Source organism: Lithobates pipiens, unplaced genomic scaffold (genome assembly GCF_037356315.1).
Source record: "Lithobates pipiens isolate NorthernLeopardFrog02 unplaced genomic scaffold, aLitPip1_a1.2 Scaffold_8, whole genome shotgun sequence".
Taxonomy (NCBI): Eukaryota; Metazoa; Chordata; class Amphibia; order Anura; family Ranidae; genus Lithobates; species Lithobates pipiens.
This window is the reverse complement of record NW_027507903.1, coordinates 654653277-654668168: the sequence shown is the minus strand read 5'-3', so window position 1 is coordinate 654668168 and position 14892 is coordinate 654653277. Positions and strand designations below refer to the sequence as shown.

Sequence of the window (14892 nt, the reverse complement as noted above, 5' to 3'; positions counted from 1 at the left end):
AAAATAGAAAATCATGTCAGAAAAGATCCCTTGACTGTTGGGGAGCTCAGAAAAGCAAATGCAGCTAGAAAAAAAAAAAAAAAAACATAGAAAGGCATTATCAACAGATTGCACCGAAGTCTGAATATTTTGGATCTTCACATTTTTTGTTCTTGTAATATATAAAAGATGAGCTTGCACTGATTAAATGGATACCCAACAGGTCAAGCTTTAAAATTGTGTACATGGGGTAATGTGGTTGCTTTTAATAATTTCCTATAATTTTTATGAATTTTATTATATTTTTTTTAACTTGCTTTTTATTTTTTTGTTTAACTTTATTACTATCACAAGGGGGCTAACAAGCTCCTTTTGTAGTAGTATTGGCATCAGGCATGTACTGGCCATCGGGCCTACAGGGAGTTTCCTGGTGGGCCGATGGCTCAGTGGGCCGATTTCAGTGACAAAGTAATGGCTGCGCGGCTTACCCTCAACTTCAGTCAGTGATGTGAGAAAGTTGAGAAAAAAACAGGAGAATAAGTGAAATAATAAAAGAGGTTAGTGAGGACTCATGTTATGCTACTTATGTTTTTCTGCACAATTACATATAGTTTTATATACTGTTTTTGTGCCTGTTTGCAAAATTTTAAGTGGGCTGGTCTGGATGAAGTCCAGGGACACATTTTTATCCCAGTCCAGCCCTGATGGGCATGTATAGTATTTCTGGTATAATGGGCACTCTAAAGGTTTGTCCTGTAGGAACAGAAACTGGGGTGCTCCCTAGGTAAGGTGTGGCACAGGAAAAATTCTATGGTGATGTTCTTGAGGGACCCAGTGCCTCCCGATTTGAATGGTGCTACCTGGTCTGGTCATGGGCTGGGAAGGCAGAGAGCCCAAGTTGCCAGTGCCACCTGGGATTTGGTCACTCCAGGGGTGCTCTTATTATCGCTTGGGAAACCTACTATGAGAATGGCCACATTATTTTTTCTTGGGCTACGGCTGATCAGGTTAATTTTTTGTTACCAGGTCACACGATCTAGCCAATGCACTAGCATGGGCACTTATTTGTTTAATTTGGTTTTCTCTCCATGTGTGTAACTAGCTTTTTTCTTTTTTTTTCTTTTTTATTGATTTTCAAGTAAACTGTTTCGTTCCACTGTTATCAGCATGATAACTTCTGACAAGTTCTCCAACAACGAGATAAAACCAGCCTGAGATTTGTGTCATGGTGGGTGCTATAAAAAGATAAGCAGAAAGCTTGTCTATTCACAGCACAGCTCTGCACGTTCCTTCCTTCCTCTGCCTATGTGGAGTGGGGGGTGTGTGCCTTTCCTCCAATCAGCTGTCACACAGTGTATGCCAAGAATATCCATACCCAGGTCAGCACGATCCCGCGAGCTGTCATAGTTGTACATCGGCTCCTATAAGTGGGATAGCAGGTGTGCACCCGCTGCCCTGCGGGGGTGTTGATGCTTGTGACCGGCGGTCGCGGTGACCACGCACGATTGCGGGAGCGAGAGGCAGAACAGGGACATGTGTGTAAAATGCACACATCACTGTTCTGTGAGGAGAGGAGAGGAGAGGTAGATCGTGAGTTTCTAATAGCTAGGAACAAGATCTGTCATCTCCTATAGTCAGTCCCCTCCCCCTACAGTTAGAACACACACTAGGGAACACAGTTAACCCCTTGATCACCCCCTCCTAGTGTTAACCCCTTCCCTGTCAGTGACATTTATACAGTAATCAGTGCATTTTTATAGCACTGATCACTGTATAATTGGCAACCATCCCAAAAAATGTGTCCGCCATAATGTCGCAGTCTTGAAAAATATCGCAGATCGCCACCATTACTAGTAAAAAAATAATAATAAAAATGCCATAAATCTATCCCCTATTTGTAGATGCTATACCTTTTGCACAAACCAATCAATATACGCTTATTGCAATTTTTATTACCAGAAGTATGTAAAAGAATACATATCGGCCTAAACTGAGGAAAAAAATTGGCTTTTTTTTTCTTTGTTCCATGATTAAATCAAAAATAATAGGGGTGAGTGGACATCCCTGACAGGTACCATTGGTGATGTCAAAGGTGTTAGATAAAAGTCTGGAGGTCCACACTAGGGACAGAGTTTACATCTCAGATTGCTGAGAGAATAGGGCCACTAAAGCCGTATTTCAAAAGAACCTCCTTAAGATAATTCCAGTGCACCTTGTCAAAGGCTTTCTCCGCATCAAGAGACAAGAGCAGAAAAGGTCCTCGCCTGCGCTCTGCCTACTGAATCAGTTCTATAAAACGACGAGTTCCGTCAGAGGCCTGCCGTCCTAAAACAAACCCTACCTGATCCTTGTGGACCAGGGATGGGACATATTGGGAAACTCTGGAGGCTAGTAATTTGGCAAAATGTTTTATGTCTATGAGTAGTGAAATGGGACGATAGTTAGCTGGATTGTCCATAGGTTTGCCTGGTTTGGTGATTGTCACTATAAGGGCTTCTAGTGATTCTTTGAGGATTTTACCAGAGTTTGTCAAGGATGAAAATTAGTGATGGATGAACTTCCAATGGGACGTTTCGCGAACACGGCCAAAAGTTTGTGAACCGCTAAGTTCGTGGCGGGCCCCATTGACTTTAATGGAAGGTGAACCTTAAAAACCTACAGGTCATATTTACAGCCACAAAATACTTACTAGCTGTGTACACATAGTCCCACCACATGGACACTGACATGACAAAAGTATTAAGTGAATCTGGGATCGACAATGACAAGCATTCTTTTTTTATCTGTGAAATTTTGACAATTCAGGAGCGCATGAAGGCCACGGAGGAGAGGCAAGGTCAGGGCAGGCTATAAAGGGGGTGCAGGAGATGATCAGTGCTAAAGTCAGGGCAGTGCAGTCCTGTGCCAGTGTCCCAGTGTGCCAACCTGTGCTTGAGCCCCTCCCTCTGCCCGACCATTACCCCCACCTATGCAGGGCTCCACTGACACCAGCACTGAGATAGATAGCACTGACACCAGCACCGAGATAGAGAGCACTGACACCAGCACCGAGATAGAGAGCACTGACACCAGCACCGTGATAGAGAGCACTGACACCAGCACCAAGATAGAGAGCTCTGACACCACACCAGCACCGTGATAGAGAACACTGACACCAGCACCTTGATAGAGAGCACTGACACCAGCACTGAGATAGAGAGAACTGACACCAGCATCGAGATAGAGAGCACTGACACCACACCAGCACCGAGATAGAGAGCACTGACATCACCAGCACCGAGATAGAGAGAGAGAGCACTACCACTGATACCGGCACCGAGATAGAGAGAGAGCACTGACACCAGCACCATGTTAGAGAGCACTGACACCACACCAGCATCGAGATAGAGAACACTGACACCAGCACTGAGATAGAGAGCACTGACACCAGCACCGAGATAGAGAGCACTGAGACCACACCAGCACTGTGATAGAGAGCACTGACACCACACCAGCACCATGATAGAGAGCACTGACACCACACCAGCACCATGATAGAGAGCACTGACACCAGCACCGTGATAGAGAGCACTGAGACCACACCAGCACCGAGATAGAGAGCACTGAGACCACATCAGCACCGAGATCAAGAGCACTGACACCACACCAGCACCGAGATAGAGAGAGAGCACTGACACCAGCACCGAGATAGAGCACTGACAGCAGCACTAATACCAGCAACTCGCTGCGGGACCCAAAAATATGACACCGCTCAACCTCTTCAAACAGGAGGGTAAGGGCATAAAGTACGGTGTGCTTTTTTTGTACAAGGAAGTGAGCCAAAGGTAGAAAAAAGGTCTGTGTGCTCGATTAAATAAATGGTTTATAGAGTTATGCATATACATGGTCTACTGGTCACATGTGTTGAATTCCTCTGAGATCCATGCCTCATTCATTTTTATAAATGTCAGATAGTAAACACTGTCGTGAGCTAGGCGAGTGGGCTTACTGGTCACGATCCCCCCTGCTGCGCTGAACATCCTTTCGGACAGGACACTGGACGAGGGGCAAGCCAACAGTTCCATTGCAAATTGGGCAAGCTCTGGCCAGAGGTCAAGCCTGCCCACCCAGTAGTCCAGGGGTTCATCACTTCTCAGAGCATCCACATCGGCCGTTAACCCGATGTAGTCAGACACCTGGCGGTCTAGGCGTTCCCTGATGCTGGATCCAGATGACACCTGTTCTGGTATGGATATTAAGGGGAACCCCGCATCAAATTTAAAAAAAAAATGATGTGGGGTCCCCCTAAAAATCCATACCAGATCCTTTATCCGAGCACGCAACCTGGCAGGCCGCAGTAAAAGAGGGGGGGGCGAGAGAGCGGCCCCCCTCCCTCCTGAACCGTACCAGGCCACATTTTGGCACGGGGGTTCCCCTTAATATCCATACCAGACCTAAAGGGCCTGGTATGGAATTAAGGGGGACCCCCATGCATTTTTTTTTTTTTTACATTTTGGTTCGGGGTTCCCCTGTGGGAACCGTTTTTATCAATTAACTTTTATGTGTAGAACGGATTGACAATTCATTATAGCCACAAGTAGTTTTAAATTACTTTTTCCTTTAGAAATGTAATTTTGCTGTCAGACGGTTATAAACACGGGAAACATGCGCCCCTTTACAAGCATACTATAGACACCACCCAGGTATGATATTTAAAGGAATATTACACTTTTATTGTTTCACTTTAATCATTATTAAAATCACTGCTCCTGAAAAAAACGTCAGTTTTTAAAACTTTTTTTTGGATTGATCCATGTCCCCTGGGGCAGGACCCAGGTCCCCAAACACGTTTTAGGACAGTAACTTGCATATTAGCCTTTAAAATTAGCACTTTAGATTGTGAACGTTCGAGTCCCATAGACTTTAATTGGGTTCTAAAGTTCACACGAAGTTTAGATCTGTTCGCAGGTTCTGGTGCGAACCGAACAGGGGTGTGTTCGGCTCATCCCTACCGGGGAGGGAAAATGGCTAATTGGGCCCAATTTGGACATTTTCACTTATGGGTGTACTCATTTTTGTTGCCAGCGGTTTAGAAATTAATGGCTGGGTGTTGAGTTATTTTGAGGGGACAGCAAATTCACACTGTTATACAAGCTGTACACTCACTACTTTACATTGTAGACAAGTGTAATTTCTTCAGTGTTGTCACATGAAAAGATAGAATAAAATATTTACAAAAATGTGACTGAGGGGTGTACTCACCTTTGTGAGATACTGTGTGTGTGTGTATATATATATATATATATATATATATATATATATATATATATATATACATATACATATACAGTATATATATAGTGGCATAGGGGGATTGTTCAGCTCAGTGGTGGATGCGTTTTCATGTAGTGAGTCCACATCAGATGGGCGTTTATAGTTAAGGGCCTGTTAGCCCACGTTTATTAAATGATAAAAACAAAATCCACTCAAGAATCCCACGCAGGGGTTTAAACGTCATTCAGACACAACTGAAAATACAAGCCCACCTGGCTACTCTTCAACAGCACTGCTGCTACAGGTACTGGTCCCTCAAACCACCAGCTCTTCCAGGCCCACAGTCTTGGATGCACACAGCTTCAGGCTTCTTAAATGCACGCAGCTTCAGGCTTCTTAAACGCATACAGGTTTTCAAGCCCCTCAATGCACACAGCTTAGCTCTTCACACAGAGACACTCACTAGGAGCCGCTGCTCCAACTCCACCTTCCTTCCCCCTTCTGCTCTCACCAGCCCCTCGTCATATGGGCTGTGTGCAGCTGGGCACACACCCTGCTTGCTCCTCAAGACCTGGACACAGGGTTGGAGATCGCGTCCCACCCATGACTCTCAGGGATCTCCAAACTACAAATCCCATCCAGAACTAGCAAAACCTGGATGGAGAAAACTGAGAGAGCCATTTTCTCTATTTAAACTCTACACTCTATATATATACTGTATAAATATATATATATATATAATATCTTATACTATGGTGTGCTCTTTGTTGGGTTGTTTGGGGTATGGCTGTATTCAACTGTTCTATTGTGTCTGTCTGCCTTGGGTATTATGGGATGTGTATGTAGATTAGCTGTGAGAGGGCAAATTCCTCCAACAGCTCTTCCTGCTGATTGGACAGTCTACTGAAGAGATGTTTGAATATCTCTGCATACCTTTGTTTCAATAAACAGTTCCATGTTGCAGTTTTGTAACTGAGCTAGTCTCGCCTGGTTCTTACAATATATGGGCTGTAATATCTGAAGTTCCAGACTGGGAGAAGCAGTGTGCTGACTGACGCACTCAAGCAGAAAGAAGCCTGATGGCCAATCATCTTTCCTTCCTCGATTGATGATGGATCAGCATTGCTTGACAGCATGATTTACTATTTACACCATGGGGCTTTTTCTTAAATTAAATTACAGTTCATGTATTTAGCATTTAGTTCATGCCACTGCCCCCAATCAGGTAGGGGGCAGTGGCATATGGCATATATGGGGACCTTCCTATTTTAATGAGGGCTTCCAGATTCTTATAAACCCCCCTGCAGATCCTCACTACCATGGCCCAGAATTGTGTGGACGAGGCCCTTGTTCCCATCAATATAGAGACATAATGCCTTACCAAGGGGGCCCCCTATTGCAAGGGGCCCACCAAATGATGAGTGAATAAGGACTGGTATAGTTCATGAAGGCCGTACACTTATTGCCTCTCCCTTTTTGTCTGGATGATGCCATTGATCCTATATGGCCATGACAATATGACAATATGGAGTCAATGATGTCATCAGGTATCCCACTCATGCCGCGTACACAAGAGCGGACTTTTCTGACGTACTAGGTTCGATGGTCTTTCTGACGGAATTTCGACAGACTTTGTGAATTAACGGACTTGGCCACAAACAATCACACCAAAGTCCGACGGATTCGAACATGATGACGTACGACCGGACTAGAATAAGGAAGTTCATAGCCAGTAGCCAATAGCTGCCCTAGCGTCGGTTTTCATCTGTCGGGCTAGCATACATACACGAGCGGATTTCTCGATAGGAACTGGGTCCGGAGCAGTTCCAGCAAAAAAAAAAAATGAAACATGTTCTATTTCTAAAGTCCGTCAGATTTTTGGACAGCAAAGGTCCAATGGAGCCCATACACGATCGAATTGTCCAACTGATTCACTCTGTTGGACCTTTGCTGTCGAAAAGTTTGGTCGTGCGTACGTGGCATTAGTTACAATCATCCTGTTTCTATTTGTAAGCTACCATTTATCAGCACATATTCTTCTTTTGAAATAACACCTCCTACAGGTGCCTCATTTTACAGGCAGGTTTTGGTCATTCCCCAGTCATGGACTTGTGCATTTTTAATGTTTCAATTTAAGTCTTAATAAAAAATCCACTCCCCACTGAACTATTTTGTAACAATTTTTTAACGATCTTGCATTGGTACATGTTCCCCTTAGCAGTGCCCATCTAACAATGTCCTTTGTTTGCATATTAGCCTTGACAATGGCCAGAAAAAAAAAAAAAAGTTTAATAATCCCCTCAAAATGACATCAGTAGGGTGTGCATTAACATTTGCACTTTGAGGATATTTTGTTGTGTTCTCTGAATGTGAGCCAAGTTCAAGCACATTCACACAACTCTAATACACACACATGCAAAAGATAGAGGAAATATGTTACATCTGTAAGAAAGCGGGGACGTGTGATGTCAGTGTTTGCTGAGAACGCAGTGGGTACCTGCCCCAACCACATCCTTAGCAACCATTGGCATCACCCATTCCATTCATCTAAATGGCCACAGATGCTAAGCTCATGGTGGGTACCTGCACCTGCTGCTCCCCTAGCAACCATTAATAGCAGGAAGCTGCCATGTTTGTTCACAATGAACATCCTAAAACCTTTTGGCTTACAGCTAGTCAACCTGTACAGGGTCCCACGATTTAGTGGTGGCCCTGTTTTTCACTCTTTATCCCATGTGCGCCCCTTCTTCTTACATTCCCTAATCCACTTCCCTTCACTAAGCATCTCCTGAACCCTACATCTCCTGTGTGTATTTCCCCCTAACATCTTTTAAACCCCTTTCCCTTACATCCCTTGCAAACCCTCACACCCTCTGCACACCCTTACGTTTTCTTCCTGAATACACTCATCAGTGTCCTAAGGTGAACAGAACACCTACTTGAACAATCCCCCCATGCCACAAGTGGTGGACAATGCGGGCATGTAGAAGGTGGAATCCGGGTCCTTGCTCCATAGCTCCCCCCCAGGCACCAACTCCCCCCCCTCCCCACCCCTGAATACGATTATGGTAAATAAATCCCTGTACTGCCAATGCTTAAACAGTACACTTTTCCTTTCTCTTTTAGTTTCATGTAATAATCCAAATGATAATTATAGTAGAGATACTTACAGTAAATGAAGAGGAAACTCATGAGGATGACCACAGTAATGAAGGCCAATATTAGGAGGACCCCCAGGATCAGTATCACCCGGTTCTTTGTACTCCTGGAAGGTGGAATCTCTACAGACAGAGGGGATAGTGAATAATCCTGTGTGTATCAGCCGGTATAATGATCCTCCAGAATTCTTATCTCAGATAAAGACATTTTATATTTTATCTGTGTTATACAGTATATCTCTATTGCATCGTGTTATTTCACATAAATCAATATATTATGTCATGCAGCATACAGTATATCATATCTGTGTGTGAAATTTATACTGAAGCATGGAAACCAATGAGATGCTGGTTTTTATTACCTTTATACAGAGATAGTAAGAGGTGATATCTGATTGGTTAATTTGTTTTATAGATCCAGTATAGCAGTATTGGTGGACGTGTCCTATAAATAGAGACTCGGGTCCTCAGCTGTCTATAATGGATGAAGAGGATACCCCTCATTATAATAACTTACCTTTGGCTGTTGCTGTATTCCCCATCCTTCGTACATTGAGTTCACACAAGTTGGTATATACAGCGTCCTCACAAAGTTCATCTATTAAGGAACAGAGACCTTCATATAAAAACCTAAGATTCCAGGGAGGATATTCAGGCAATGCAATGCAGATATAATGGAGCACTGTGAGAGCGATATATACTCTCCACTCAATATTCTTTTCATGAGACTGGTGACATCATCTAATCCTAGGCCATGGGTGCTCAACCTATGGCCATTCAGCTGTTGCAGGGGTTGTAAGCTCCATCATGCCTCTTCCCTTGGGAGTCATGCTTGTAGCTGTCAGCCTTGCAATGCCCCATGGGACTTGAAGTTCTGCGACAGCTGGAGGACCTCAGGTTGAGTGCCCATGCCCCAGGCAAAGTCCCTGACTGGAGCTCAAGGATGACTTTACATGATAAAAGTTGAAACTGACATGCTCAGGTCTCACATAATTCTGGACAGACATTCAGTCTTTGATAAATAATGCTGGTATGAGAGAAATATTACCACCCCAGTTGGCCTTGGGTTTAGAAGATTGGCCCAGACATTCCCATCCAGTCCTGACACACATCTTCATTGCTGCTCGTCTAACCATAGCCTGTAAATGGAAAAGCAGTACCATTCCAAACCTTCAACAAGCTATGGCCACTGTCAACCAACACATGCACCTGGAACACATGTTCACCAAAGCCAATCTAACCATGACAAAATTCCTCCTAGACTGGCCCTCCTGGCCTGCTAAAGCTAGGACAGAAAAATTGACCCTTAACCAAACTTTATGTCTCTAACCCTTTGTACTAGTCTCCCCTGACATGGCATAGTATAGGTTGTGATGCCAAACCCAGCTAGGTCAACTGCACTTGTAAATTAAATTCAGTAAGTCTCCTATATTGCAGCTACAAACCTACTATTAGGCTTCCGCCCCCCTTCACTAGACTTCTGTCTTCAGAGGCAGCTCTAGACTTTATGAGGCCTTAGGCAAAACTTAGACATGAGGTTCCCTTACACCCATAATGGGGAAAAATAATTCAAGTGATAAGAATGAACTGTATTAGGAGGATACAGTGCAGAAGAGTACAGCACAGGGGGGAGTAAGTGGACAGTACAGGGGGCAGGAGGGCACAGTATAGGGACAGTAATGAATAATTCAGATATGTTCTCCTCAAGCAGAGCCCTGCAGGGAAACTGCTCTCACAGATCCTATCTATTCTGGCAAGCTGTCACAGAAAGAGAGAAATAAAGGGGGATGTATGGAGAAAGAAAGAGAGGAGGATGGAGGTAGAAAGAACGAGAGGGGGTGGAGGAAGAAAGAGAGAGGGATGGCCGGGGAAAGAAAGAAGGAAAAAAAGAGAGGGGGTGAAAAGAAAGAAGGATAGAAATAGAGAGGGATAAAGGGGGAAAAAGAAGGAAAGAGAGAGAGATGGAGGGAGAAAGTAAGAAAAGGATGGGGGGCGTGGCCAGTGCGTGCACTGTATGGCAGCATAGGATCCGAGCTCCGGAGCATTTAAGGCTTCCAGTGAGGACATGCCTCAGCACCTGACTGACACCCACAGGAACACTACCGATATGTCCAGGAAGAGGAAGGACGATCGGTGCCCGCAGAAGCTAACAAAATTCTTCCTTCTGTGAGGAGGCTGTCAAGATGACACCGCCACCTTGGCCCCTGCCTCCTCCTCTCTCAGAATGGGCTCCTACACAGACCTGCCAGATGACCAGCCTGGGACTGAAGGATTCCAAAATGAGGGCTTTTCACCAAACCCACCCTCATCACCTAGCCAGATGTGTGCCAGTCCTGCTAAAGCTAGAATGCGCTTGGATGACAGTTCACAAGAATCAGAGGTGAGCCATGCTGTCCCTGAACACATGATGCAATCTCCCCACTGCTCTTCTATAGCCTTATTTCATACCTCAGCCAGTGATGAACACATTGTTGAAGGATATGCTCCTACCACTGCAGAATTCTCTGCATGCTGATTTTGAAACTCTGACCCATAAGTTCTCCTGTGAAATAATCTCACTAGATGAGAGAGTGAATCACATAGGGGGTTCCATGGGAGAAACCACTACTACAATAAATGACCTGGTGGATGCTTATGATGACAACTTAGGCCGCGTACACACGCGGGGACTGTTCGCCCAACTTTGTCCGTCAAACAGTTTCGGCAAACAGTCCGCTCAAAATTAGCATGGACGGACATGGCCACACACGACGGACGAACAGTTTGCTGAAACCGTGCGCGCGTGAACGGCACGTACGACGGGACGAAAAATACGACGTCCTATACGCTGCATTATAACTTTCGGCGTGAAAATCCTTTCTGAGCATGCGCGCAACTTTGTTTGACGAACAAGCCTACACACGCGGGGACTGTCCGCTGAAACAAGGTTTCAGCGGACAGTTTTTCGGAATTTCCGAAAAACCTTGTTCAGCGGACTGTTCGCTGAAACTGTCAGCTGAAAGCCCACACACGAGCGGACTGTCCGCTGAAACTTGGTTTCAGCGGACAGTTTCAGCGAACAGTCCCCGCGTGTGTACGCGGCCTTAGAAGACAGACAGTGGATGAAAGCAAAAATTGCAGATTTAGAAGAAAGGTCCAGGCACAATAATTTATAGCTAAGGGGGATCCCGGAGTCAGTGCAACCTGCTAATTTAAAACGCTATGCCACTGAAATGTTCAATTCCCTTCTACCTGATGCAACTGCTTTGGACCTAACCATTGACTGCATACACCGCCTGCCTAAACCGAATTACATGTCAGAAACCATTCCACGGGATGTCATCATGCACATACACTTTTTTCACATTAAAGAGCAACTCCTACGAAAATCCAGGTCAATTGGCCAGTTTCCAGCTCCCTACGTGAACATCCAGCTGTATGTGGATCTCTCCAAATACACCTTGGACATGAGGAGGCAACTTGCCACAGTGACAAAAGCATGTAGTAATCACAACATCCCCTACAAATAGGGCAATCCCACCAAACTCATGGTGGAAAGAAATTGTGTATCTCATAATATCACCTCTGTGAATAAGGGCTTGGATATTCTCCATACCTAGGGCATCATTCCTGAGCCACCACCACAAGTGGCTATGCATAAACCCCCCCAGGGAGAATAACACCCCCCTGGCATAAATCCACCCATCACCTGCAATGCAGGAACAAATAATTGCTCACAGAGTCCCCCTCCTTGGAATTTAGTTCCATCCTTCAACATATTAGCCCTCTGCCCCGGATGTCGCCATAGAGTGCCTAGCTTTGGTCTCATTGACACTATCCTCATTGATTACCAACAGCTTAGTCACAGCATATGCCGCCGCTGTCTGTATATTGTTTGCTTTGTTTTGTTACAACTCTCCATATCTTTCATTTCTTCTTTTGAATCTCCTATGGAACACACCATCCACTTTGTCTGCTCGTCGAATGGTTACCCGCACTCGACCATCCCTGCAAGTGGAAATTATCTCCCAAGCTTCCTGGTAATCTGGTCTATCAACTACCGCATACGCATTCTTACTCTGATTACAGAATCTTCAATCTAGCACTCCACACATACCAATGGGACTTAACATACTACCCCTTAACCCCAAAGGGTTATATCACCCGGCCAAAAGAGGAAGACCGCTTTAGCGCATAGGTGTGATATCCTCTGCACACAAGAGACTCATTTCCAAAGCAGATCTGTGCCGCAATGTACACTTAAACCTTTCCCCCACACTTTTACAGCTAACAGCCCAGAGAGAAAAAGAGGTGCATTTATTGCCATACATGATACCGTAGCCTTTCAACTCCTGGATAGCAACTTGGACCCAAATGGCCACTTTATAATTCTAGTTTGCAAGATTGACTCTATTGTCTATACAGTAGTCTCTCTCTATGCCCCCAATTCCGGTCAAATACGTGTCTTGGACAAACTTATTAAGTGGATCCGGCCCACTAAAAAAGGCCACCTTATTCTATGTGGGGACTTCAACACCAACTCCTCCTCACACCTGAGACTACAGTCCCCTATGTCCACATTAATTCATGCCAATGACTTATTTGATGTTTAGCCACGTTCTTCTAGGTGATAGCAGTGCCATACTTTCTTTTCAGCGACACATAACTCTTACTCACGCTCACGTATTGACCACTTTCTCGTGGACAAGTGGTTACTTCAAGCAGCGTGCAGCTCTGACATCTCCACCATCTCCTGGTCAGACCATGCTCCCATTGGCATATGCCTACATGCAAGCCCCCACTCTACTACTCCTAAAATCTGGTAAGCCAATACCTTTTATCCTCCGTTCTTCCCCTTATAAATAAACACAATATAATCTCTTTGAGGGAGGTTACAACTTTTATTGAACGCCCACAATGCATTCGTCATTCGGGGTGTGCTGCTCTTAATGTGCTAAAAGCAAAAAAAGAGGACGCAGCGTTTTGACCAATTACTCTCTTCTATTAACAGAATAGAGGACCTGAACAAATCCCAACCACGCTGTGACCACAAGAAACAGTTGCTTTCCCTTCAGCAGGAACTTAGAACTCTCCCGCTAGAATCTTACGAAAAGTCAGAGGAAATTACGAGCCACCTACTACATTACAAGCAATAAAACTGGTAAGGCCATGGCCGCACATATCAGAGATGTGAGGAAAACCAAAGATTCCCTTTCTAACTCACCCTATAATGAAAATCAAACTGGTAGACCCCCAGAAGATAGCAGACACCTTCAGCACATATTATAATTCCCTTTTATAATATCAAAGAAGATACAGACCTTATTAATGCCTTCTTAAACAACACCAAACTTCCATCCCTATTAAATGAATGACTGACCACGTTAAACAAACCTTTTACCCTAGATGAGATTTAATCCGCCATTGAATCTCGGCCAAACAACAAAACTCCTGGCCCTGATAGGCTGCCAGGTGAATACTATAAGCAATACAAAACTAATTCTAGTCCCATATCTTTGCAACCTGATTAATGACGCTGCCATGAAGACATGATGAGAGCATTGATTGTTACACTACCAAAGCCAGGGAAGGACCCAACTTCCTACCCAAATTTCCGTCCCATTTCCCTTCTTAATTCTGATATCAAGGTAGTGTAACAATCAATGCTCTCAACATGTTCCCAGAGTCTGTGTTTTGGGGGGATATGGACTTGAATCCAAGGTAGCACCACTTTCAGGGTCCCCAGGCATACAGCTCACAAAAAAAGACCGTTCCCCCAAATGCCAAGGCCCATAATCGGTTGGCAAGAGGCTTGCATTCAGTCCCCTCCAAAAGCCTCTGTCCCGGCTAGGTCTGTCACAGTGAACATAACAAAATGTCATATCCTGGACCTCAACATAGATGGTACGACACACAACTGGTTACAATTGAAGTACCCATATGTGTGGAATGATACAGGCATAGGTTACCTAGGTGTTACTCTAACTAAATAAGTCCATCAAAGGATTGTACAAAGAAAACTATATACCCTTGAGATCACAAATGGTGTGGGACTTAGATAACCTAGCCAAATATGAATTTTCATGGGCAGGCCACCTAGCAGCGTTCAAAATTAAAATAGTTCCACAGCTATTGTACTTATTCTGAACTCTGCCTATTCATATCCCACTCTCCTACCTTTCCTCCTTACAAAAACACCTAAACTCTTATATATGGCAAAGGAAAACACCCCGCAGAGCGCACAGTATTCTCATCTAACACAGGTTAGCGAGAGGCTCCGGACTAGTGGAAATCAAAGACTACTATCAATCTACAATCCTAGCACAGTTGAGAAGCTGGTTCTCATCAACTTATAATACCCACTGGTGCGAACTGGAACAAACAATGGTGCCAGGACACAACCTTAACCAATTCAATACCAAGCACTTAGACACCTTCCTGCCTAAGCCAATTTTAAGTTTTCAGTGTTGTCCCAATTTGAATGACAATTGCGCGGTCATGCTACACTGTACCCAAACAATTT

At 44.5% G+C, this 14892-nt stretch overlaps 1 protein-coding gene across 1 annotated transcript in view; it reads right to left on the bottom strand.

Moving 5' to 3' along the window:
• The window catches only part of LOC143962472 (C-type lectin domain family 10 member A-like), a 67012-nt gene that overhangs the window by 37900 nt on the left and 14220 nt on the right, over positions 1-14892 (bottom strand). The window contains exons 2-3 of the mRNA XM_077471746.1: positions 8908-8988; positions 8403-8513 (exon numbers count right to left, since the gene is read on the bottom strand). Coding sequence (XP_077327872.1) covers positions 8403-8513; positions 8908-8988 — 192 coding nt within the window. The remainder of the gene's footprint in view (positions 1-8402; positions 8514-8907; positions 8989-14892) is intronic.